The sequence below is a fragment of the Scyliorhinus canicula genome, chromosome 4, assembly GCF_902713615.1.
Source record: "Scyliorhinus canicula chromosome 4, sScyCan1.1, whole genome shotgun sequence".
In the NCBI taxonomy this organism is placed as follows: domain Eukaryota; kingdom Metazoa; phylum Chordata; class Chondrichthyes; order Carcharhiniformes; family Scyliorhinidae; genus Scyliorhinus; species Scyliorhinus canicula.
The window spans coordinates 204,046,705-204,073,942 of NC_052149.1; the positions used below are offsets into that span (position 1 = coordinate 204,046,705).

General features: G+C 43.4%; 1 protein-coding gene across 15 annotated transcripts in view; it reads right to left on the reverse strand.

Annotated features, from left to right (window-relative positions):
* LOC119965324 (rap guanine nucleotide exchange factor 6-like) overlaps positions 1–27,238 on the reverse strand; it is a 498,093-nt gene that overhangs the window by 137,453 nt on the left and 333,402 nt on the right. For all 15 annotated transcript variants that reach the window (XM_038795925.1, XM_038795924.1, XM_038795922.1 and 12 more), the window contains one exon: positions 19,325–19,456. In XM_038795925.1, coding sequence (XP_038651853.1) covers positions 19,325–19,456 — 132 coding nt within the window. The remainder of the gene's footprint in view (positions 1–19,324; positions 19,457–27,238) is intronic.

A 27,238-nucleotide genomic window follows, 5' to 3' on the forward strand; every position in this document is an offset into this window, starting at 1 on the left:
AGACTGCGTGGCCCTGGCAGGACCCAAACCAAGCATCACTGAATAGGTTATTGCTGAGTAAGTGCTATTTGATAGCATTTATGATGACACCTTTCATCATTTTGCTATTTATTATTTTACACTACAGTATTAGATATCTAAAATTAACTAATGGAAATATGTTTGTTTCCCACTACTATTTACTTGTTCTTTCACTGTTTATTAAATTTGTTGGCAGTTAAGCCCCAGCCAAGATTCAGAGCATTCTGCTCTTCTGCTTTCCAAACAACAAGGGAAATTCAATGATGGCATACGCAAAAACCAACAGCTGTTCGATCCCTAGGCAGCCTACAAATAGGATAAAAAGGAGCCAGTGCTCACTTTGAAATTTCCATTTAATAAAACCTGAATTGATTAACCCTCATACCATTGCAACTATAATCAACAATAGCTTTTATTGTTTATAAGGAGAGTGTCTCTTTGATTTGCCACTTTCTTAGTAGAAATTATTCTCTCAGATGCTGATTTTGCCCTCTGCTCTTCAGCAACTTGGTCTTGCAAAATTTCAATTGTCATATAAAGAAATTTAGAAGCATCAAATCAAGCTGACGGGTCAGCAGACTTAGTTTCATCTTAACCTGTAGCTGGTAAAACTAATTTATTTCAGGTTGCTTGGAAGGTTGTGATGGACACAATGTCAAATACTAAATTGTTAAACTAATCATTGAAAAACAAAATGATGGCACAATACATCAGCGTCCTGCACCAGGTCATGGTCAGTGAGAGATCTGATTTTAAATGCCTTTCCTTCCATTTCATTTTTCTCCTGTGCTCCCTTAACATCTCCCCCCATGTCAGCTTTCCTACCCATATTCACAACCTACCCCTACCATCTTGTCATTTCACATGGCCTGTGTACAGCCATGAGAAACAAAACCATCTCCAGCCACTTCACAGTAAATTTCATCCCCCTACCATATTTTTATCCCCTTCCAACTGTACATTGTTCTGTGTCTACACTTGCAAAAATCTATTCAAAATCAGTCCGAATATTTAAAGCTCCAAACTTTCAAGCCTAGGCCTCCATTCTCAACACTTTCATAGCTATTAATTTGCTTGAACACTGTCATCTTTGATGCTCTTGTCCATGGTACAAACCTCACTATGTCCGAGGGCAGGGAGCAGAGGGATACAGATCCTTAGAAAATAGGCGACAGTTTAAATAGAGGATCTGGATCGGCGCAGGCTTGGAGGGCTGAAGGGCCTGTTCCTTTGCTGTAATTTTTCTTTGTTCTTTCTTTGTGTACGGTCCACTGCCACTCAAATCCAAGGGGCACACACCTGAGCATCTCTGGGACACAGCTGATTTAACCATACATTTTCAGATCTACAGAACCACATAAAACAATCAGGCCTGTTCTCCTCTTGCAAAACCACTATTGTAGAATAACTCTCGAAAGCAAAGGTAACACCGGCTCCATTTTTCCACTAACACACTCTTCCTTAAACTCCTGCTCCTCCACTAGCAGTACAAGTACAAGGACCTTATGGACTGCTTTGCCACGAAGACAGAGACAGTTCAGTATCTCTGTTGCAGCAACCGTACCCACCATCTCTTCACATACCAATCCCCCCCCACCTTGTCCCATGCACATCAACCTAAACCTTGCTCATTATTTCCTCCGTGGTCCTGAACTTGTGCTGTTTTCTAATTTCACTCCCTTACCCCACCATTCCTTCTCCAAGCTAATCTTGTTCAAGAGTCACCGCCTATTAACATGAACCCCTATTCACCATAAACTGCTCATCAATGCCCCTTTCTGATTTAAGTGCTGACTGATTTGGTAAATGATTCGTTCTCAGTTGCTGTTCCGCTTCCTTTTCAAACCATTGTCATCCGCCCTCCTCAAAAACCCACTTCGATGACTGCCCTAGCAAGCTACCACAGCACCAAAATGGTCCTAATCAAAATAACCCATGTCTGGTTCCTTCTTGACCTCCATGCAGCTTTAGCCATTGTCAGCCACAACATGTTCCTTCAACCCCCATTTCCATTGTCCAGTTCAGTGAAACTACCTCACCTTCTCCACTTATCTATCTAACCACTGCAAGAACATTTCCAAGAAAACTTCTATTCCAACTCCTTTATTGTTACCTCTGGTATCCCCCAAGTAACTGTCTTTTGCCATATCCTCTTTCTTACTTGCACTATCCAATTACACAGGCTTAGGTTGCATATGCATGTTGAAGATATCAAGCGCTATTTCAGTACTACCACTCTCAAAGTTCCCACTGCCTCTGTTGTCAGACTGCTCATCTCGCATCCTGTCTTGGATGAGCCACAAATTCCTCCAATTGAGAACCGAAGTAACTGACTTTGACTCTTGCCACAAACCCTCTATTCTCATCACTGATTCCATCTTCCTTCTTGGTCACTATTTCAGGCTGAACACCACACGGTTTGCAACCTTGGCATTCTATTTACACCTGACTATGCTTAAACCCCATATACCATCCATCACTGCTTTCTTCATCCTGTAACATTTCCCATAATTGTCCTGCTTCACTCCATCGATAATAATAATCTTTCTTGTCGCAAGCAGGCTTACATTAACACTGCAATGAAGTTACTGCACCTAGTCACCACATTCCGGCGCCTGTCGGAAGGGAGAATTCAGAATGTCCAAATTACCCAACAGGCACGTCTTTCGGGACTTGTGGGAGGAAACCAGAGCCCCCGGAGGAAACCCAGGCAGTAACAGGGAGAACATGCAGACTCCGCACAGCCAGTGACCCAAGCCGGAAATCGAATCTGGAACCTTGGCACTGTGAAGCAACAGTGCTAATCACTGTGCTACCATGCCGCCCTGCTGCCTGAGCCTTGATCTGTTCCTCTGGCAACTCCAGACTAGACTAGCCCAACACTCTTCTGACCAGCCTCTCGTGTCACTATCCATCAACTCCAGTTTTTCCAAAACTTTGCCGCCCTATCCTTTTCCACATTATGTCCTACACAGTTGTCACCTTGTGCCCACTGACTTCCACTGAGAAGTGCATTTAAAGCTCAAATCTCAAAGATACATTTCAGTGAAGGTAGACTATAAGGCAAGGACCGAAGGGAAGGAGATGGACAGGACATTGGTTAGGCCACAGCTGGAGTACTGTGTTCAGTTGTGGTCACCCCACTATAGGAACAATGTGATTGCATCATAAGAGAGGGTGCAGAGGTGATTCACCAGGATGTTGCCTGGGATTGAGCATCCTTTCTGTGAAGAATGGTAGCTAAGTTTGGGTTGTTTTCTTTGGAGCAGAGAAAGCTAAGAGGGAACCTGCTTAAGATGTATAAGATTATGAGGGGCATGGACAGGGTGTATAGGAAGCAACTGTTCCCATTAATTGAAAGGTCAATAACAAGGGGGCATAATTTTAAGGAGAATGGCAGGAGGTTTAGAGGGATTTGAGAAAAAACAATTTCACTCCGAGGGTGATGGGAATCTGGAATGCACTGCCTGGGGGGTAGTTGAGGCAGGAAAAGTCACAATCTTTAAAAAGTACTTGGATGAGCACTTGGATTGTCATAACATTTAAGATTATGTGTCAAGTGCTGGGAAGTGGGATTAGTGTAGATTAGAGTGTTTTTTACTGTCACTGCAGGCTTGATGGGCTGAAGGGCCTCTTCTGTACTGTGTGATTCTTTGATTCCATATCATCTGTGGCTAACCAAAGAATTTAAAAATAGTATCAAATTGAAATAAAAAGTTTAATTCAGGTCAGAAGAGTGGGCAGAATATAAAGAACAGCAAATAATGACTAAATGGTTAATAGGGAGGGAGAAATTAAGGTAGCTAGAAATCTAAAAACAGATAGTAAGTGTTCTTCCGGGTATTTAAAAAGGAAAAGTGTAAAGTGAGCAATGGTCATCTTGAGACAGAGAATGAGGAAGTAATGGAAAAGTAAGAAATTGGCAGTTCAACTGAAGATATTTTGCATCCGTCTTCACTATGGAGAATACAAACAACATACCAAAAATAATCTGGAGGTGAGAGTAAGGGAGCGAGCTGCATCTGAATTCTCTGGGTAAACAGTGTGGATACCATATTGGGATCAAGGAATCTAACTTCATAAGTTTCTTAGAGAGAGAAAAGAGCTAACGTTTTGAGTCCAGATGACCCATTGTCAAAGCTAAAACACATAGAAAGTGGGAAATATTTATACTGTGAGGTGAGGGAATGAAAGGGAATGAAATAGCCACAGAAACTAAGGGAACAGAGTGCTATTAGCCACAGAAACCAAGGGAAAAGAGTTCTAATGGCAGTCCCCAGAGAGAACAAAAGGTGTGAAAGGCCAAACAGCAGAGAAACTATCAGAGAGTAAGCTGTGACAGATGTAGATGTGGGGAGAGGGGGGACATGGATGGGAGAGAGGGGCAGGGAGAAGCAATGGGGAGAAAAGGCAAGAAAAGGGGGTTATGTGACGGGGGGGGGGGGGGGGGGGGGAATATACATAAAGAAAGACAAGAAAGAAATCCAGGTACGACTTCCACAAAGCCATCCGAGATGCCAAGAGAGAATATCAAACCAAGCCAGGGTCACAGATAGACTCTCGGCGGTTGTGGCAAGGACTAAACAACATAACGGGCTACAAAGCGAAGTCGAGCAGTATCTCCGGCATCAGCGCACCACTCCCTGATGAACTCAATGCATTCTCTGCCCGGTTCAAGCAGGTATCCAACAATCCGCTGTCAAGTGCTGCCCCAGCAGCCCATAACTCACCCATACCCACCATCACAGCTTCCGAAGTCAGATCGGCCTTCCTGAAAGTGAACCCTCGGAAGACGATGGGCCCGGAAGGGATCTCTGGTCGTGCACTCAGAGCCTGCGCAGACCAGCTGGCAGAGGTGTTCACGGACATCTTTAACCTGTCCCTACTCCACTCCGAGGTCCCCACCTGCTTCAAGAAGACCACCATCATACCAGTGCCAAAGAAGAACCAGGCAACGTGCCTCAATGACTACCGTCCGGTGGCCCTGACTTCAGTCGTAAAGTGCTTCGAGAGGTTCATCATGAAGCGCATCACCTCCATACTCCCAGAATGCCTTGATCCACTGCAATTCGCATATCGTCGCAACCAGTCCACAGCAGACGCCATTTCCCTGGCCCTACACTCGTCTCTAGAGCATCTCGACAACAAGGACTCCTCCATCAGACTACTATTTATTGACTACAGCTCCGCCTTCAACACCATAATGCCAGCCAAGCTCTTATCAAAGCTCCAAAACCGAGGACTTGGCTCCCCACTCTGCAACTGGATCCTCGATTTTCTGACCAACAGACCACAATCAGTAAGAATGAACAGCATCTGCTCCACAATAGTTCTCAATACTGGGGCCCCGCAAGGCTGCGTACTTAGCCCCCCTACTCTACTCCCTCGACACACACGACTGCGTGGCAAACTTTGGTTCCAACTTCATCTACAAGTTTGCTGACGATACGAACATAGTGGGCCGGATCTCAAATAACGACGAGTCAGAATACAGGAGGGAGATAGAGAACTTAGTTGAGTGGTGCAGCGACAACAATCCCTCCCTCAATGCCAGCAAAACTAAGGGGGCCATTGACTTCAGGAAACAAAGTACTGTACACACCCCTGTCAGCATCAATGGGGTCGAGGTGGAGATGGTTAGCAGTTTCAAATTCCTAGGGGGTGCACATCTCCAAAAATCTGTCCTGGTCCATTCATGTCGATGCTACCACCAAGAAAGCACAACAGCACCTATACTTCCTCAGGAAAGTAAGGAAATTCGGCATGTCCACATTCACCCTTACCAACTTTTACAGATGCACCATAGAAAGCATCCTATCTGGCTGCATCACAGCCTGGTATGGCAACTGCTCGGCCCAGGACCGCAAGGAACTTCAGAGAGTCGTGAATACCGCCCAGTCCATCATACGAACCTGCCTCCCATCCATTGACTCCATCTACACCTCACACTGTCTGGGGAAACTGGGCAGCATAATCAAAGATCCCTCCCACCCGGCTTACTCACTCTTCCAAATTCTTCCATCGGGCAGGAGATACAGAAGTCTGAGAACACGCACAAAGAGACTCAAAAACAGCTTCTTCCTCGCTGTTACCAGACTCCTAAATGACCCTCTTATGGACTGACCTCATTAACACGACACCCTGTATGCTTCATCCGATGCTTATGTAGTTACATTGTATACCTTGTGTTGCCCTATTATGTGTTTTCTTTTTCTTCCCATGTACTTATTGATCTGTTGAGCTGCTCGCAGAAAAATACTTTTCACTGTACCTCGGTACACGTGACAATAAACAAATCCAATCCAATCCAATCCAAATAAAATGTAAAAAAGTTAACATGAAATAGAATGAAACAAAGGGGTTGAGGTGTGATAGAGCTTATCATCTGAAGTTGTTGAATTTCTTAACAGCTTGATTTGGGAATCCTTAAACAACAGCTCGAGTTTCTTGCATGTTAGACACTTGATTGGCCAAAAATAAAGTCTTATCTGTGGACTTCTGGAAGCTGTAATAAATTATTTTACTTTTGTAGTTTCAATTGGGGTAGAAAAATGAGCACCGACTTACATAGCTAAATGTTATACAGACTATGCAAATCAACCTCGTCTAATCATATCAGTTATATGAGGATGCCTGCATTAATAATTAAGAGTTTTAGATCAATACTAAAAGCAGCCTCAGATCCAGATTTTGTCACTTACTCAACAATGGGAGAGAGTTGAATAACCCTTTACAATTACAGGAAATTACACTGCATTGAAAACAATTACTGGCAGCACAGAAATGGCACTGCACGCAGGATATGCAGGTGCAATGTGAGCTGTATTGACCCTCCTAAATTTTTAATATCTATTGCAAACTTTATTCTCCTACTGACTAGAAGACTACTTCCCCTCTATTGCTTGAATACTACATTTATTTTTAAAAGTCTTGCATCCCAACTGTGCACTGCTTACCCCTACAGTTGATTTCCGTTTATCCCTTTCTCAGCAGTCAAGAGGATGCTCTTTTCCTACTTAACCTTTAGGAGAGGCATACAACTGGGATGAGAGGAACTTGATCTCATTGCTACCATCCAAAGCAACAGGAAGCCAATCCAAGTCATCCATAATTAGAATCCTCATGATGAGCAGAGCTGAACCTTAACGCCAACAACATTGGAATTTGCTTAGCACTTATCAAAGATGCAATGATTTTTGGATTAAAAAACTAGTTAGATAAAATATGAAAACATAATTCCATTTTTTAAAGAAAATATTTTATTGAGGCATTTATAATTTTAACATTTTAAACAACAGAGATCCAACACATGCAAAATGCCCACAATAACTTACCCAACTCTCCCCAGCCCTAAACCCTAACTACCCATACATTACATTCTCTGCCCTTATTCTTCACTTCCCTTGACGGTCAATTTTCCTTAGAAGTCAATGATCGGCTGTCACCTCCGAGCAAACCCCTGTAGTGAATCCCTTAAGGCGAACATAATTTTCTTTAACCTAAGAAACCCTGCCATGTCACTCACCCAAACCCCCAAGTTTGGAGGCTCCGAGTCCCGCCATCCCAGCACAATCCATCTCCAGGCCACCAGGGAGGCAAGCTAAAAAGTCGGCCTCTCCCCCCTCCCAGGGCTCCCAAATATGCCGACACTCCAAATATTGCCATCTCTGGATGCGGAGTCACCCTCCCTTCCAAGACCTCTGACATTTTTTAGGAAGGTGAATGCAGCGATATTGGGTTTTATATGAGCCGGGAAAGCCCAGAGGGTGAAGATGGTCCTTCATGAGCGAGGGCGCGTGGAGGAGGGGGCTTGGCCTTTCCCGGCTGGGGCAGCGCGGTAGAACAGTGGTTAGCATAGTTGCTTCACAACTTCACGGTCCCAGCTTTAATTCCCAGCTTGGGTCACCGTCTGTGCGGAGTCTGCACCTTCTCCCCGTGTCTGGGTGGGTTTTCTCCGGGTGCTCAGGTTTCCTCCCACAGTCCAAAGATGTGCAGGTTAGGTGGATTGGCCATGATAAATTGTCCTTAGTGACCATAAAGGTTGGGTGGGGTTACTGGGTTTGAGCTCAAGTGCTTTGCTAATTCCAAGCGCCGGTGCAGACTAGATGGGCCAAATGGCCTCCTTCTGCACTATAAATTCTATGACATCTGGAAATCCCTTCCAAAATCCCCTCAGCTTCGGATATGCCCAAAACATATGTACATGGTTTGCACACAGACTAAAATATTCTGATCGAACCGGTTTGTCCTTGCATTCGCCACCGGTGCCTGATATAGCAACCAGACCCAATCCACAAAACCCTGCCCAAACCCAAACCTTCACAGGACATCACACAAATACTTCCACTCCACCCAATCAAAGACCATTTCTGCATCCATGGCCACCACCCACCTCGACCTCGCGCCCCTCCGCAGGCATCATTATTACATTTAGGAGCAGCCTAATGTTGGACATCAGGTGTCATCCCTTCACAAACCCCATCTGATCCTCCCCTATTACACTTTATATGTGTGGCCAAGATCTTTGCCAGAAATTTCGCATCCACATTTAGCAGGGAGATCGGAATATACAACCCACAGCTCTTCAGATCATTATCCCACTTCAAAATAAGGGAAATCGATGCCTGCGATAACATTGGAGGGAACACTCCCAGCTCCTTTGACTCATTAAAAGTCTTTACCAGGAGCGGCCCCACAGCCCGGAAAACTTTTTATAAAACTCAACTGGGTATCCATTTGGTCCCGGGGCTTTACCCGATTGCATCGCCCCAACCCGTCCTAAACCTCACCATGTCACTGATCCTTATATATCCCCGAATGGCCTCCCTCAGCCGCTCACCTCTTCCTCCGCTAACAGCCCCAATCCCAACCTCCATTGTGGGCGCTGAGCCTTCCCTTTGATGACTTGCAAGTCCACCCAGTGCGGGGCATGGTCTGACACCACGATTGCTGAATATTTAGCATCCACGACCTCAGCCAGTAGCGTCTTATCCACAACAAAAAAGTCTATCTGGGAATATACCTTTTGCACATGGGTGTAGAACGAAAACTCCTTACTCCTCGGTCTCCCAAACCTCCACGGATCGACTCCCCTATATGCTCCATGAACCCCCAGAGCTCCTTTGCTATAGCTGTTACCTTCCAAGACCTAGAACTCAACCGGTCCAGCCTTGGATCCAGGACCATATTGAAATCTCCCCCCATAATCAGTCAATGTGAATCTAGGTCCGGGATCTAACAAAGTCAACTTCATCCCAGTTCAGGGCATATATATTTACTAATACCACGGCCACTTACTAATTTACTAATTATTTACTAATACCACGGCCATTCCCTCCAGCTCCCCACTAACCATAACATATCAACCCCCCGGTGCCCGCTTCTATATTCCCCACCTCAAATGCCACCTGCTTATTAACCAAGATCGCCACCCACCTCGTTTTAAAGTCTAACCCCGAATGGAACACCTGTCCAACCCATTCCCTCCTTAACCTAATCTGATCCTCCACCTTCAGATGTGTCTCCTGCAACATAGCCACGTCCGCCTTCAGTTGCCTCAAGTGAACGAACACACGGGCCCTTTTGATTGGCCCATTCAGTCCCCGAACATTCCAAGTGACCAGCCTGGTCAGGGGGCCACCCTGCCCCCCTTCCCCTGTCAATCAACCATAACCTCTCCCAGGCCAGTCTGTGGCCCATGCCCCGCACCTCCCTGGCCCGCCCTCGGCAACTACCGTCATCAACCCTCCTCCTCCACTTTGAAAATCCCCTCCCCGTCAGCAGTATAACCATTCCCCGCCGCCCAACCCCACCACTCCCACTCCAATTTCCCCCCCCCCCATATTGATCTTCAGCTCACCCCCCCTCTTTGCTTCCATGAACTAGCCCGTCCAGCTAGCCTGGCAACCACCGCCCATGGTGCCCAGCATCCTCCCAGCAATGATTGCCTCCCCGCCCACGCTTAGTGCAAAGTCAAAACAAAAGCAAGAAGTAAAAACAAACAATCGCTCCCAAGATCCGAACCCAAAGACCCACCCCTCATCCCTCAACAAAGCACTGTTAACCGGCCTAACCCCACCCAAACAGAACCAAAAAAACGAAAGAAACCCAAATAACAAAAACCCAAAGTTTTTCCACAGCATAGTTCAGTTCTCCTCAATCAAAGTTCAAGGTTCTCCTTCCCCTGCCAGTCCATTCCCCTTCATGAAGTCCGCTGTCTCCTCTGCCAAGCCAAAGTACAGCCCCCGGCCCCCAAAGGCGAGCCAGGTACAGTAACCCAAAATTAACACCCTTCTTCTACAGGGCCAACTTGACCTCATTAAAGCTCGCCCTCCTCTTCGCGAGCTCTGTTCCCAGGTCTTGGTACACCTGAATCTCGACACCTTTCAAAGTGCATCGCCTTGTCTGCCTTGCCCACCTCATGATGCGTTCCTTGCCCAGGAACCAATGTAATCACCCTCGGCGGCTCACCCCACCTGGGGTTTGCGCTTCAGTGGGTCCGATCCACTTCCAATGGCCAGTCAAATGCACCTTCTCCATCATCTTCCCAACATACGTACCTGCACCTGATCCTTCGAGTTCCTCCGGCAGATCCACGATCCATATATTCTGCCTCCAAGAACGGTTCTCCAGGTCCTCCACTTTCTCCAACAGTCACTTCTGCTGGTCACATATCAGCCCAATCTCTGCTGCCATCGAGGTGGACTGTTCCTCATGCTCCCTCACGAGCTCCTCCAACCTCTGGATTGCCTGTGCCTGGGCTGCCAATCTCGTCTGCACACGGTCAAACACCACCTTATAGAGTCCACCACCCGGGCCAGATCCTCCGAGCTTGCCAATTGTAGTGACTTAGGGGGATCTTCAATTTAAGTATTTGAAGGAGTTCAGTTACTATTTGTTGATGTAATTGACTCAAAGAACTTCAACTATCATTAATTGAGTTCCTTTGTACCATAAATGTCAACAACTTTTTTCAGTATTGTTATCAGTTTTCACTGTTTTAAACATCAACAGAAATAACAGGAAAAAGTCAAAGCAGTGCTTTGCGTGATCACGGCTGATGTGTGATGGGCAGCATGGTAGCACAAGTGGATAGCACTGTAGCTTCACAGCGCCAATGTCCCAGGTTCGATTCCCCGCTGGGTAACTGCTTGTCCGTAGGCTGCATCTTCTCCCAGTGTCTGCGTGGGTTCCTCCAGGTGCTCCGGTTTCCTCCGACAGTCCAAAGACGTGCAGATTAGGTGGATTGGCCATGATAAATTGCCCTTAATGACCAAAAATATTAGATGGGGTTATTAGGTTGCGGGGACAGGGTGGAAGTGAGGGCTTAAGTGGGTTGGTGCAGACTCGATGGGCCGAATGGACTCCTGCACTGTATGTTCCATGTTCTTTCCATCCGCTGTTGGGTGAACTTCTTATTCAGGAAGCTCACTAACTGGTCCATTGACCACTGAGCCGGCAGGGCCAGACCCTGCCCGTCCGCCATCTCCGTGTGCATTGTCCGCTCCTCACTCGCCTCAACCAACTGGTTTGCTTCTTTCCAGGCATTTCTGGACCGCAACTCCATAAACTAGGGGTCACTCTCTTCTACTCTCACTTCTGCACCTTTTTCCTACAAATTTCCTGCGACAAGCCAGCAAAAAGGCCACAAAAAGACCACCATGAGCAGGAGCTGCCAAATATGTGAACACTCAAGTCCTAACATCAAGACTCAACTTAAAAATCAACCAGCTAGTGGAATTAGCATTCTCCCCCGTGGGGAAAACAAAATCCTTGGAGAAATACCTTGGGCGAGTTTTAATCCTGACAGCATCGAATGTACATAAGAACAGTGAATCTAAAATGTTGTGGGTCTGTTGATCATTGTTTAGCATCCTTAAAATGATCAGAATCAATTAGAATTTTGGCACTGCTTTGACTTTTTCTTGTCATTTCTGTTGATGTTTAAAACAGTGAAAACTGATAACAATACTGAAAGAAGTTGCTGACATTTATGGCACAAAGGAACTGAGTTAATAATATCAACAAATAGTAACTGAACTCCTTCAAAGACTTCAAAATTGAAGATCCCCAGGGGCGGCCAGGTGGCACAGCGGTTAGCATTGCTGCCTCACGGTGCAGAGGAGTCGGGTTCGATCCCCGCCCTGGGTCACTCTCCGTGTGGAGTTTTCACGTTCTCCCCGTGTCTGCGTGCGTCTCACCCCCACAATCCAAAGATGCGCAGGTTAGGTGGATTGGCCACACTACATTGCCTCTCAATTGGTAAAAAAAAAAATTGGGTATTCTAAATTTACTTTAAAAAAATTTAAAAATTGAAGATCTCACTAAAATTGGAAAATGAAATCCACAATTACTAAGCAAAGAGTAATATGCACAAGTCTACAAGAAATAGCATGGAAAATCAGAAAATTGTTAGTGACACAAACAGATGAAACAAGGAAACAATTGGAGTGACATGTATATGAATAAATTTGTTGCAAAGCAGCCTCCGCCTTTAATTTATCTCTGCTCGTGCCACCATAGTATTTTGTTTGGGAAGAGCATGATCCTCAGTATTTGTTTGTATCATAATTAATATTACTGAAGTCTCCAGCTGTGACCAACATTCCCGTGTGATTACTGTTTGCGAACTAGGAATTCTCCCATCCTGGTCATGCAAATGGATGTTAGAAAACTAACATCCTTGTTCATCCATGTCTCATTTGAACTGAGCCATAAAATCCAACAATGTTTAAGTTTATTGAAGGAGTCTGAAACAAGTATACCATGTTCAGTTTCCCACTCGCACTTACTGACTCTCCACCTCCCAAAAAATGTTATAATAGTTTGCAGGAGAGATGTTAGGAAGCACTTAATGCAAAGGGTGACAGAGTTTTGGAACTCTCTCTCTCCCACAAACAGCAGTTGAAGCTAAAACAGTTGTTAATTTTTAAATCGGAGATAGATTTTTGTTGAGAAAAAATATGAAGGGATATGCCATAAGCAGATATGTGGAGTTATTATAAAGATCAGCCATGATCTCATTGGTGCTGGGACAGGCGCGAGAGGCTGACTCCTGTTCCCGTTTAAAGTAGCAGTGGAAAGGAGGCCAAAATAAGGAAGAAATCACGAACTGTTCCAAACAAAAACAAATGTGGGTGGGGTGTAGTGGGGGCTGACACCTTGCATGAAATCCAAAATCCTTCCAAATTACATTCCTAATCTTCATCTCATGTGTCTTCAGGAAATCTAGAGTACTGTTGCAGACAGTGTGAAACATTACTCATGTAGTTTTTAAATTTGCTTATGCCCTTCTTCCCAAAACAAAAATGGGATTGTTAAATATATTTTCAACCACTCATTCAGTTATCGCACACTGACAGGTCCTAGTTAGTGCCACTGCAATATTATTAGCACTCAACAAATTTCTCCTCACCGGAAGATATTAAACACTGGTTGGAAATTTTAAATGATACATAAATGGCAAGACTTTCTCATTTTGCTTTCTTCCTGATGCAATTTTGTGGTTATCTGAGGCTTCAGCCTGGAGTGGTCAACAAGCTAGATGAAAGTGGGCATCATAACCAAACTCAAACCTGTCATCATTCCCAAATACTTTCCTGAATCAGATGCAGAAATCTGACTGATATTTCCTTTCTATAGCTTAGAGAAACCACAGCCAATTGTATCCCTTCTCTGTCATGTAGCTGAGATCAGCTAACTCAGCACCGATCAAGAAATAAAAGTAATAAATCTCGATTATGTTCTGTTTTTTTGTTGAGGAAACCATCAGATGGCATCCCCTTTCAGGGAGCCCCAAACTACTCACCGGCTCAAAAATTATTTTTTGTCGTAGAAGTCAGTGCAAAACGCAGAGGTAATAAATCTCTATATGTTCAGTAGCTCATCACATACTACACTTCACTAATTCTGCTGTCTAGTTAGACCTTCAAACAATTAGTTAGCTACACAAAGCACACCCTTGTCAAATAAATTAGCCCAATTTTAAGATGGATTCCCCCTGAAATAACCAAATGCTCTCATTACATTGGTCATTGCTAATTATAAACACAATTTGCATCTAGTCTTTGTACTATAACACATCTTTATAGTATCTCCCTACACAGGCAAAAGATGGTGCGATTGTAGAACATAATGGAAAATATTCTACTTTGGCACTTCTGCCACACTTCTTTTTCTGTTCTTAAACTTGAATGGATCAAATGTTACACACAGTGGGTGTATGTGTCAGGATCACAGAAAGGGAAAATTTACTCTACAGTCCTTTCAGCTTTGGGACATGGTGTTGGACACATCCCCCAGACTGATCAGTGTCCGTGTGGAGTTTGCACATTCTCCCCGTGCCTGCGTGGGTTTCACCCCCACAACCCAAGGATGTGCTGGTTCGGTGAATTGGCCACACTAAATTGCCCTTTAATTGGAAAAGAAAATAATTGGGTACTCTAAAAAAAAACAATGCACCCCATTTTATATACACTTCTGTTTAAAGTTAGATTTCAAAAGAGCTGATGAGTAGTATTTTATATTTATTTAATACTTATTTACGAACTTAGATACACACACAATAATAAAAGATCGCTCTGGTGTCAAAAGAATTCTAAGTGGATCATATAGCAGCCTCAAATGAAATGAAAATCGCTTAGTGTCACGAGTAGGCTTCAAAATGAAGTTACTGTGAAAAGCCCCTAGTCGCCACATTCTGGCACCTGTTCGGGGAGGCTGGTACAGGAATTGAACCGTGCTGCTGGCCTGCCTTGGTCTGCTTTCAAAGCCAGCGATTTAGCCCTGTGCTAAACCAGCCCCAGTATACTCAAAGATGGACACCCCATGTAGTCATTTTAACCATGCTCACAGTAATACTTCATTTGTGACTCCTTTTATGTATTCAGCTTGGCTGCTGAAAGGTTGGAAAAAAAAGATCAGTCATCTTGAGTGAAGATTCTATTTATACAAAAGAATCCGGAGGGTGACCATCTTCACTGAAGCTGGCATTTTAAAATAAATCTGAAAAATATTTAATTGAAAAAAGTCGTAACTGAGGGTTCCTACTTCTCCAGGGATGAACATTACTTAGGGCCCAGTCTTTCACAAAGTATTACAGCTTGGCACTGCCTTGAACAACAACAAAAAACAAGTACCACATATACAATTCTAACAGTAAGACATGGTCACTTGGTTACCGAGAATTGAGCATACAGCAGGGTACCACAAATTCATTCCTTCAGTACTAAAGAAAAACAAAGCATGCTGCAGGGGGTAACATTCAGCCACTGATATCTAATACAGGAACACTGCATCACCCAAAGTATTTAAAAGATCCAAATCAATAAGTTGCTTTGAATAAAAGATGACAAATCAGAACTCTCTATCCAAATGTGATATTATAGCTAATGTCAGGCATAATTCTAAAGGTTACTGTGGCATTTAGAGTCTTTAAGCTATCAATGCATTATTTCAACAAATATCAATTTGACATTTTAAATAAAACAGATTTAAAGATTACATCATAATTATTGACATTCTCTTGACGAGTGCCAAAAATCAACAGTTGGTAAAATACTTCCTCTGCTCAAAATAACAGTCTCATTTCGTGTTTTAAGAACAAAGAAAAGTACAGCACAGGAACAGGCCCTTCGGCCCTCCAAGCCCGTGCCGACCGTCTAAACTAAAATCTTCTACACTTCTGGGGTCCGTATCCCTCTATTCCTGTATTCCTCAAGATGGCCCTTAAACATCACCATCGTCCCTGCTTCCACCACCTCCTCCGGCAGAGAATTCCAGGCACCCTTTGTGTAAAAACTTGCCTCGTACATCTCCTCTAAACCTTGCCCCTCACACCGTATTGGAATGAATGATAGAGGGTGATAAAGTAATACCTCATCAAATATTTGTTTCTATATATACTACTGGAAACAAAACTCCTCTCTCTTTTTAAATTTGCAATTAGCAAGTTTCAGAAATATTTGTTCATTCTCAGAGAATGGCCAATTTTGCTCAAACCTACTTGGTTTAAATTATCTCTATCAGGAGATAACACCACAATATTACAAGATCTTAAACATGCAACCTGAAATACAAACACAACACAATAGAAGTTACACAATGGCTTTGCAAGTGTTGAATGGTAGAACCTATTTTTCTATTCAGATGAGCACTTGAAACACCATAGCATGCAAAGTAATGGACCAAGTGCTGCAATAGATAGGTGCTTGAAAGCTCGCACAGATACGATAGGCCGAAAGGTCTCTTTATATGCTGTAAAACTCTATGATCCTCCACCCCAATTGTTCACATGTTAAAGAAATGAGAATCTTCCCCATGCCTGCCAACTGCAAAGGTCCTACATGAAATGATTTGTGTAATTCAATAGTAAATACATTTCCCTCAAGTGGCACAAGTTAGCTATTTCATTGAATGAGATCATGCAATGGCTAACAGGAGAAATGGAAAAATATTTTACTCAAATGAGAAGACAGCTTTTCCAAAATTGAGGCTAAATAGGAGAAGGTATACAATGGACCCAACTGTGCTGTACCCGACTGGTAGCGTTGACACCAGAGGCAGAATTCTCTCATTTTGAGACTAAATGCCGTGGTAGGGGTAGGAATGCGGAGTGTTTCCTGCTGTGGAGGCTGGTGGGAAAATACGCCAAATCTTCCAGCCCCAACCTCATTAATTATGCACCTGGATGTTTTACGTCATGTACAGTAGCAGAGCAGGCCTAGATCACATGGAGTCCTCTGTCGCATCTGGGCGCCATATTGAAAAGGCACCCAATATTGAAAAAAGGTGTATCACCTGAAAACAAGGATAGACCTCTGGGAGCACTCGGAGACCTCCTGAGAACGAAGATGAATTTCCAGGAGCATTCGGAGGTCGGAAGACGGACCCCCTTTACAACATCAAATCTGGAAGGTCCTCCTGCAGATGCTAACCTGAACCCACTACTATGGAGTTTCAGGGTCCAGGGTCACTATGTGTTCTTTAATATAATAATGGTTTGTTTTATTTTACAGAGTTGTAATTTCCTTCAGCTCAACACTGGAAAGAGAAAAATGATTGCGTTCAGTGTCTGCCAGAAACTTCACTCTCTTGTCACTGATTTGCTCCCTCTCTCTGACCACTCTCAGGTTTATCCAGACTATTTATGGGGATCCAATTGAACCTTGAGCCGAATTTGGTTTCTTACATCTTTTCCAACACAAAGAATACTTACATCTGTCGGCCTTCTCGCCACTATAACGTTTATGTAAGCTATCATCATCTCCAAACATGATTATTTCATGCAAGCCTTTCAACCTCAACTCCTTAAATGCCAATTTATCCCACAAGCTCTGCTGCACATCCCATTTAATTCAAACTCTGATGCACACATCTTGTCCCACTCAAGGGTTGAACTTTCAGAGTCGAATTGACTCCGGTGTCCTTTAAAAATGGCAAACGTGACCTGACTCCACAATTCCTGCCATAATTCCCATTGTCAGCCATTGTCACCAGTGAGGAATAAGAGTGCGGGTAATGAGCCTGAGTTCTGCACTCTCAAGCTGGTGGATCCATTATATGGCTAAGTATTACATACTTGAAGGGGTATGTGAGTTGGGCCAGCTTCTTGACGTCTCGTGATAATAACCTTTATTAGTGTCACAAGGAGGCTTACATTACACTGCAATGAAGTTACTGTGAAAATCCTATAGTCTCCACACTCCGGCGTGTGAGGGAGAATTCAAAACATCGAATTCATCTAACAAGCACATCTTTCGGGACTTGTGGGAGGAAACTAGAGCATCTGAAGGAAACCCACGCAAACACGGCGAGAACGTGCAGACTCGGCACAGAAAGTGACCCAATCCGGGAATCGAACCCGGGTCGCTGGTGCTGTGAAGCCACAGTAACATTATGCTACCGTGCCGCCCACTGCAGACCAGTCATAAAGCATAGTCTGAATTGCGGATCCTTTTAAAAGTTATGTTTAAAGGTACTAAAATCCCCCCTCACCCAGCATGTGCTATGGACAGAACCAATGAGCCATACATTAATAATGGCAAGTCTTGAAATGATTGTGAATAAACATATCCGTTCAGAAATTAACTTCAAAAGAAATTGCTTACAACTTACTACAAAAGTGTCATGGCCATCCATAGTTTCAAGAACAGAAGCTTCATCCCATTTCACACTCCTTTTGCCCAAATAAACATATAAATATTGAAAGAACAGATTACAGAAACAATACCTTATTATAATCTAAGATATATCACTTCATCAAAGGCACCACTCCCTTCAGCCTGTGTAAACAGACCCTGCAGAACTAATCCATTAGTGAGTCTTGAACCTCAGCCAAACATTCATAATGAGACCATCTGCTAACTATATCAACAGAAACAGGTGGCCAGACATCTGTTTCTTCAGGAAACCTCATTATGGATTGTTGTTGGTTTTTTAATGAGCATTTCTAGGCTTTCCATTGTTATTATATAGTGTGTAGTACATGGAGGTGGCTTAGGGAGTGAGTGAGACTGTGATGGTCAGAGGGTGCGAGGCTAAGGGGCTAGAAGGCCTAACACCATTTAATGCAAATGGGATCAAACCCCAGAGAACCAAGGCAAGCCTTCTAAACCAGCCCACCTCGCCACCTGTCCACCCCAGTGGCGGATCTGAACGGGTTCCTGGGTTGTTGCGCCTGGCGTGATCCCACCTCGGCCCAAAGGAGTGAAATAGTGCTTGGAGGGGCCGTTTATATGAAGATGGGTCTACCAAGTCGTAATTTCCCAACTTAGGCTTCTCACCGTGTTACTGAAAATCTAGCCTAGTCTCATTCATCATCCTATCCTCTCTGCCATACATTGGTTCCCCTTCCTCCGAACATCTGGTTTAAATCCCAACTTTTGCCTTTAAATCCCTCTTACTTGTACCAAACCTATTTCTGTAAGCTTTTCCAGACCTATATCCATCTCTGTATTCTATATTTCTGAATTTTGTATGTGGATCCTACCCATATTTTCACATTGGAATGTAACCAGGGTATTCAAGAACCGCAATCCTGTTCTGTGTCCCAAAACTGTTCTGCCTCTCCACACCTCTCTCCTTTTCTTTAAAATCTTAACTCCTTGACTAAAATATTAGTCAGGCCTCTGAATCTCTTCTTTCCTGACTCAACATTTATTGTCTACATACCTACCAGTGAACTGCTTTAGGATTTTATGTTAGAAATGTTTTATAAATACAATTGCTTATTTGTAGGGTGGGTTTGTGTGAATAATTACTAAAATATTAATAATTATAATGTTTCTCCTCATTGCAACTTTACCTGATAAATATCCGACAGGCTGCTGCTCCCAGAGTCACTGGCAATACTGCACCCGGACTGGCTGGAAGGGACATGTGTCACCTGTGGATGTGGATTGTCTGTGAGGTGCATCTTGGAAAGATCTGCAGGAAGCTGTAAAAATTATGAGGAGGAAGGGGAGAAAAAAAAATCCATTAATTTGATAAATGAACAAAAACATAAATTAAAGACTGTTAGACATGCTTGCTGAACTTTATAATAGTCTTTTAAATGATCTCGGGCTTTGCAAAGAGGGCACTTGATATTGGAAAAAACTAAGTAATACTTCAATGTCAGTGTATGCATGTCTATTGCATATGTGCAATGGATATTGATGATAAAGATATATGCTTACAAGATACCAATTCAATTAACATAAAAGGCCATGTTTGTATTGGTCTGCAAAACTAGCAAAAATTAAAGTCACAAAAATCAAAGTTGCCAATATATTCAAAATTGATAAAAAGATTTCATTGAGGCAAAGATTATAAGAATATTGGCCTAGAAATAAGGAATACTCCAGACCTGAGTTGTCCTAACTAAAACCACGGTCACATCCATCTTGCAAACTCATATTTAGTCTCTGTGCTGCTATTGGTTTCAGAAATTTTTGGTTTTGGCAAACTGGAAAAGGTAACTCCTTCATTTGTGGATTTAGATTCTAAATCGGTGAGAAATCAGCCCCTTCCCACCAATGAAGGAGAAGGCTTGTCTAATTTTCCAAGACTGGAAAATTCAAAACAACAGAAGTACAAATGAGTGAGAAACATAGAAAGAAAATAAATGTGGAGTTTTTAAAAAAATCATTTTTACGGGATGAGGGCTTCGTTGGCTATGCCAGCATTTGTTGCCCATCCCTAATTGCCCTTGAAAAGGTGGTGGTGAGCGGTCTTCTTGAACAATTGCCACCAATGTGGTGTAGGTACACCCACTGTCCTATTAGGGAAGCTGTTGCTGGGTCAATAGTAAAGCAATGGTGATACATTTTCAATGACCTCCCTTCCATCACAAGGTCAGAAGTGAGGATGTTTGTGGATGACTGCACAATTTTCAGCACCATTCAAAACTCCTCAGATAATGAAGCAGTTCATATCCAAATCCAGCAGGATTTGGACAATATCCAGGCTTGGGCTGACAAGTTGCATTTGCACCACACTAGTGCCAGGCAATGACCATCTCCTACCAGAGAGGATCTAACCACCACCCCCTTGACATTCAATGGCATTGCCATCACTGGATCCCTGACAATCAACATCCTGGGAGTTATCATTGATCAGAAACTGAACTGGACTAGCCATATTAATACTGTCGCTACCAGGGCAGGCCAAAGGCTAGGAATCCTACGGCGAGTAACACATCTCCTGACCCCCAAAACCTGTCCACCATCTACAAGGCACAAGTCAGGAGTGTAATGAAATACTCTCCACTTGCCCGGATGAGTGCAGCTCCAACAACAGTTAAGAAGCTTGACACCATCCAGGACAAAGCTGCCCGCTTTATTGCTCCTCCCTCCCTCCACAAATATTCAAACCCTCCACCATCGACGAGCCAATCGTGTACACCATCTACAAGATGCACTGCTGTAACTCACCAAGATGAGCAGCATGGTGGTGCAGTGGGTAGCACTGCTGCCTCACGGCGCCAAATCCCAGGTTCGATCCCGGCTCTGGGTCATTGTCCGTGTGGAGTTTGTACATTCTCCCCATGGTTGTGTGGGTTTCACCCCACAACCCAAAGATGTGCAGGGTAGGTGGATTGACCACGCTAAATTGCCACTTAGTTGGAAAAAATGAATTGGGTACTCTAAATTTATGTTAAAAAAAGTAACTCACCAAGGTTCCTTAGACAGCACCTTCCAAACCCACAGGCACCACCATCTAGAAGGACAAGAGCAGCAAATACCTAGGAACCCCACCACCTGGAGGTTCCCCACCAAGTCATTCACCACCCTAACTTGGAAATATATTGCCGCTTCTTCACTGGGGCAACAACCTGGAACTCCCTCCCTAACAGCACACTGGGTGTACCTACACCTCAACAGCGGTTCAAGGAGGCAACTTATCACCACCTCTGAAAGGCACCCAGATGGGCAATAAATGCTGGCCAAACCAGCGACGCCCATATCCCGCAAATGAATTTTAAAAAAAGTTAGATGGCGAGTGACTTTGAGGGGAACTTCCAGGTGGTAGTGTTTTCATGTATCTGCTGTCCTTGTCCTTCTAGATGGTAGTGGTCATGGGTTTGCAAGGTGCTGCCCTAGGAGCCTTGGTGAATTCCTGTAGTGTATCTTGCAGATGGTACACACTGCTGCTACTGCATTTGTGTGGAGGAAGTGGATGTTTGTGGAAGGGGTGCCAGTCAAGCGGACTGCTTTGTCTTGGGTGGTGCTGAGCTTCTTGTGTGTTGGTGAAGTTGCACTCATCCAAACAAATAGGGAGTGCCTTGTAGATGGTGGATATGCTGCCTTGACGTCAAGGGCAGTCACTTTCTCGGCACCTCAGGTGTCCAGCTCTTTCGTCCATGATTCAACAAAGGCTGTAATGAGGTCAAGAGTGGATTGATGCTTGGGGAACATAAACTGAGCAGGTTATTGTTTAGCAAGTGCCTCTTGATAGCACTGTTGATGATCCCTTCCATCATTTTACTGATGATTGAGTAGGCTGATAGGACAGTAATTGGCCAGGTTGGATTTGTCCTGCTTTTTGTGGAGAGGGCATACCTGGGAAATGTTCCACATTGCCGGGTAGATGCCAGTGTTGTAGCTGTACTGGAACAGCTTGGCTCGGGCATGGCAGGTTCTTGAGCACGTCTTCAGTACTATTGCCGGAATACTGTCAGGGCTCATAGCCTTTGCGATATCCAGTGCCTTCCAGCCCTTTCTAGATATCAAGTGAGATTAATCAAATTGGCGGAAGATTGGCATCTGTGATGGTGGGTACCTCTGGAGGAGACAGATGGATCATCCAAAAGGCACTTCTGGCAGACGATTATTATGGATGCTTCAGCTTTGTTTTTTGCACTGATGTGCTGGGCTTCTCCATTATGGAGGGTGGGGATATTTGTGGAGTTATTAGACTTTTAATTTCAGATATTTATTGGATTCAATTTCCACCATCTGCCATGGTGAAATTCGTCCACGGGGTATTACCCTGGGTCTCTTGATTAACAATACCACCTCACCGCACCTCCCCTCTGAGGAGTGGACAACAGAAGGCACACAATAGATGGTAGATGATGCAGAGCAGCAATTGAAGCTGGGAAACCATGTGGAAAACAAAAAGATAAATGGGGAACGCACACCCAAATAATTTATACATGTCTGAAAATGGTCATGCAATGCACCAGTGGGTTTGGGTGATGCAAAATTTAACGATTTAAATTTCTACTATGAATCTTGCACAAATAAAAAAAAACTCAGGATCCCAGGAACATTCTACTGAATCACAATGCTGAGTTGGAAATCGTTCAGTGTAAATCCTTCCAAATTAGATGGAATAATGACTGATCATTATGTTTTTCTGATCAAAATAGCCTATTAACTAATTTTGCACTTCTGTAACAAAGAGTTGGCACAAATACCATGGATCAAGTCGTATTCTTTTGTTCTTTAAACACATCTAGTTGTGGTACATAGAACTACTACCCTGCTCCAAAAGTTGGACATCATTTTTCCATGCGACAACAGGTCTCCAATAAGACTGCCTATAAATTCTTGGGCAGATTAACTTGGAATAGATATCTCAAAATGTAGTATCTAACTGAATAAAATGCATTTCCATAACGATCAAAAGACAAAACCCATAATTTACATGTTAGAATGGATATGTTGAACCCACACAACATAATCTGGTACAACATTTGAACAGCAGCATAAATAGGTGGGAAGTCCTTTAAAGTATAATGAAGCTAATGTGTCAACCTCCATATAATATCCAATTTTGATTAGCAAACATGGAAATAGAACATTTAAATTTTGTTCTTTTTACTTTTTCTTTACTCCTGTTAAATTCTAACCTACTGCATAGCACCTGGAAAAAGATACAAACAGTAGGAAATAAGCAGAAAAAATGAGGAGCGGGAAAGGGGACCACGTAGGTGATAGGTGTCGGCGCATCAGAAGTTGGGAAAGAAACATAGATGGGGGGAAATACACAAAATGAAAAAGTTCAACCATTAAAAGTCTGCTTTAAACTAATCCAGAAAAGTACTCTCAATAAGGTTTAAGCTAAGAGAAAAGCACAAATTATTAAAATACATTCCAAAAGATGAAATAAGAGTGAGGCAAAGTAAAAGATCCATAAAAGTTGTACTAATAGTGAAAGTGTCAGTATTCACTTCCATTACAACCATGAAATTGACAGCAACTTAATAACATTTACATATGCCGGTAATTCCTTATTTCTCCACAGGGTGGGCTCTTGAAATCCCAGCAGATAAGACGTCCTGTGAAGCCTTTTGACAAGAACTTCCACTTTATGCCATTAGCTGCACTGTAAAAACCCTAGAGAAAGTTACAACTTGTCGAATGAGGTGTAGCTGAGTTTTAGTAATGTGCCAAGCTCATAACTATTGCTTAAACATCTCCACGGTCCTGAGAAATTAATTATGCATTTGTGAAATGTTAATTTTTATTATGAATTAAAAAATAAAATTTGTGAATCTTTAAAAGTTTATAACATTTCATATTTTACCTTAACCACATGTATATGTCCCAATATTTGGTTTACTATCTTTAGAATGATTAAAGAATTAAGTAATGAGTGTTTTTCACATCTGAGTTTGTTAGTTGAGGTGGGAGTGGATGCCCTTGACATCAAGACAACATTTGGAGTGTGGCATCAGACACAGAAGCAGTCCATATCCAAATGCAGCAGGATCTGGCTTGGGCTGACAAGTGCGCATGCAACATTCATGCCACAGAAGTGCCAGGCAATGACCATCTCCAACAAGAGAGGATTTAGCCATTGCCCCTTGACATTCAATGGCATTATAGTCACTGAAATCCCCACTATCAACATCTTGGGGGTTACCTTTGACCCAAAACTGAACTGGTCTAGCCATATAAATACTGTCACTGCAAGAACAGGTCAGAAGCTAGGAAAACTGCGGCAAGAAACTAGTCTCCTGACTCCCCAAACCTGTCTACTATCTAGAAGGCATAAGTCAGGAGTGAGATAAAATACATTCCCCTCCTCTGGATGAGCACAACTCCAACAACACTGCAGAAGGTCAACATCATCCAGGACAAAGCAGCCTGCTCGACTGGTACCCGTTCCACAAACATTTAATCAACCCTTCCATCATCAACCGAACAGTGGCAGCCACGTGCATCATCTACAACAGTGCTATTCAAACTACTACTACCCCCCCCCCCCCCCAACCCAAATCCCACTTTTGCCAACTGGCTGGCCTTTGTGACCCACGCCACATATGTTTACTTTTAATGCATTAGGCCCTAATGAGTCACTGGGTGCTAGCTTTAAAAAAGTAAACAAATACACAAGATTATATTTCCCTCGAGAATTTTTCTTTACAATTTTTAAAATCAGGAATTGAACTCTGCATAAACAATTTTTCTCCCTCTGAAGTGACCACCCTTCCCCAACCACCAGTACAATGTTAAAAGTTATAAATCTTCAGCACCTAATTTCATAGTCAAAAGTATTAGAAGCAGATGTTGGTTTTATAGAAACAGTAAATTGACAAGATGATGCATTTCTTGCATACATGCCCAGCTGGGCACTGACTGACCAACAGGAAAGAACAAGCAGCAGCTTGCACTGAAAAACGAGACTTCACATAATAAAAAAATCCAATTCAAAAAATGACAAAATACAAGTAAACACTATGAATGCCCTTCGGATGCAGGATATTTGGGTTCTGGTCCCTTGCAACAGTGTTGCATGCAGTTGTTTTAGAATAGAATTTCTTCCATTCAGAAGGAGGCCATTCAGCCCATCAAGTCTGTACCAGCCCTCTGAAAGAGCACTCTATTTAGGCCCACTCCCTCGCCCTATCCCTGTATCCCCACCTAACCTTCAGACACTAAAAGGCAATTTAGCGTGGCCAATCCACCTGACCTGCACATCTTACAACTGTGGGAGGAAACCGAAGCACCAGGGGGAAACCCATGCAACCACAGTGAGAAAGTGCAAACTCCACACAGTCACCCAAGGCTGGAATTGAATCTGGGTCCCTGGTGCTGTGAGGCAGCCGCCTCATGTGTTGTTCCAATATCTTGGAAATCAGTTGGTGAATCAGAAAAACATCCAATCACACAACACACAGAAGTCATACATAACAGCCATTTGAATAAAATGAATCAATGCTGGTACCATTACTCTTTCAGTGCTCTGATCAGGGTTTTTCAAAGAATGGAGCTGGGTCATGTTTGTGTTGGATCTCTTTACTTCTCTTCTTTGGAATATCACAGATGACCACTGAAGAATATCTGCCACCTGGAAATGAGACTGGAGGGTGGCTAATTCACCTTCGCATCAGCTGAATTTATTCCACACAACGACAAGTCTGGTCCAAGCAGGATGGATTATCTCAATGGGGCATTGGCCTCCCGAATGTAACGGATGATTTTAACTCAAACACTAGCAATTTTATTGCGACTGCTGAAATGGTAGCAACTCTCCCACCTGCTCATTTCCGAACAGAAACAAATTCACCTTCAAATACATTACTGCCACGTTCACCTGCCCCATTTCTCTAATGAGGATGATCGACAATGCAACTTTGCTGAGAATTACCATAAGGTACATCTGCTTCCTTCTGTAGCCTGCATTCCCCGCCTTCAGTTCTCCTGTACAATCAATTGCCACATCAGCCTTGCTCTTGATCTATTCCCTCATTTCTTGCCTAAATTTCAAATTATATTCTCTGTTCTTTGTCTGCCCTCTTTCATTCTGGTCCTTGCGCTACACTTTTATTTGCAACCCTGCACTCCCCGACCTTTCTGGCGCCCACCCACGAGGTTGTAACCCCCATTTTATAAACCCCTGATCTACAAGATGCACAGCAGAAACTCAACAAGGCTCCTTAGGCAAAATCTTCCAAACCCACAACCTCTACCATCTAGAAGGACAAGGGCAGCAGATACAAAGGACAACATTATCTGGATGCTCCCATCCCTGTCACTCATCATCCTGACTTGGAAATATATCAAAGTTCGTTCACCGTTGCTGGGTCAAAATCTTGGAACTCCCTCCTGAATAGCGGTATGTCTAGCCCTCAGGAACTGCAGCGGTTAAAGGAGAAAGCTCACCACCATTTTCTCAAGGGCAACAAAGGATGGGCAATAAATGCTGGCCTAGCCAGTGACTCCCAGAACCCATAAATGAATAAACTTAAATAAATGGTTGCTTAGCCTATTTGATTACATCAGTGTTATTGGATTGGAGGCCCCTTGTCCTGATCACAGGATGAAAGTAACATGAGGAAAGATTAAATCCATACCAATGACATTGCGAGTTCTTTTGGGAACTTCATTGCATTGTTAATGTAAGCTTACTTGTAAGATTATTATTAATATTAATCAGGTCAATGTCGAGTGTGGTCACTTTGTCACTGAGAAACCTGGCACAAATATTTGAGAGGAAACCAGCATTGTAACACAGAAAAATCAGATTACGGGGAGCCTGAAGAACAAGTGAAAGCTTTGTTTTAGCCACTCCACAGTTGGTCAGTGAAGGTGTACAGCAGAGGCATAGAAACCAGGGGGATCCCAAACTAAATTCTAGGACTGGGCTGCATTAATTGAACTCAACGAGGTTGGCAGTAGAGATGCTAAATCTTAAGAACAGCAGGAGGATAATCAACTACGATTCTCAACCCTAACCACTAGTCAGCAACTATGTGTACATAGCAGGCAAGAGCAGGATTTGGTTG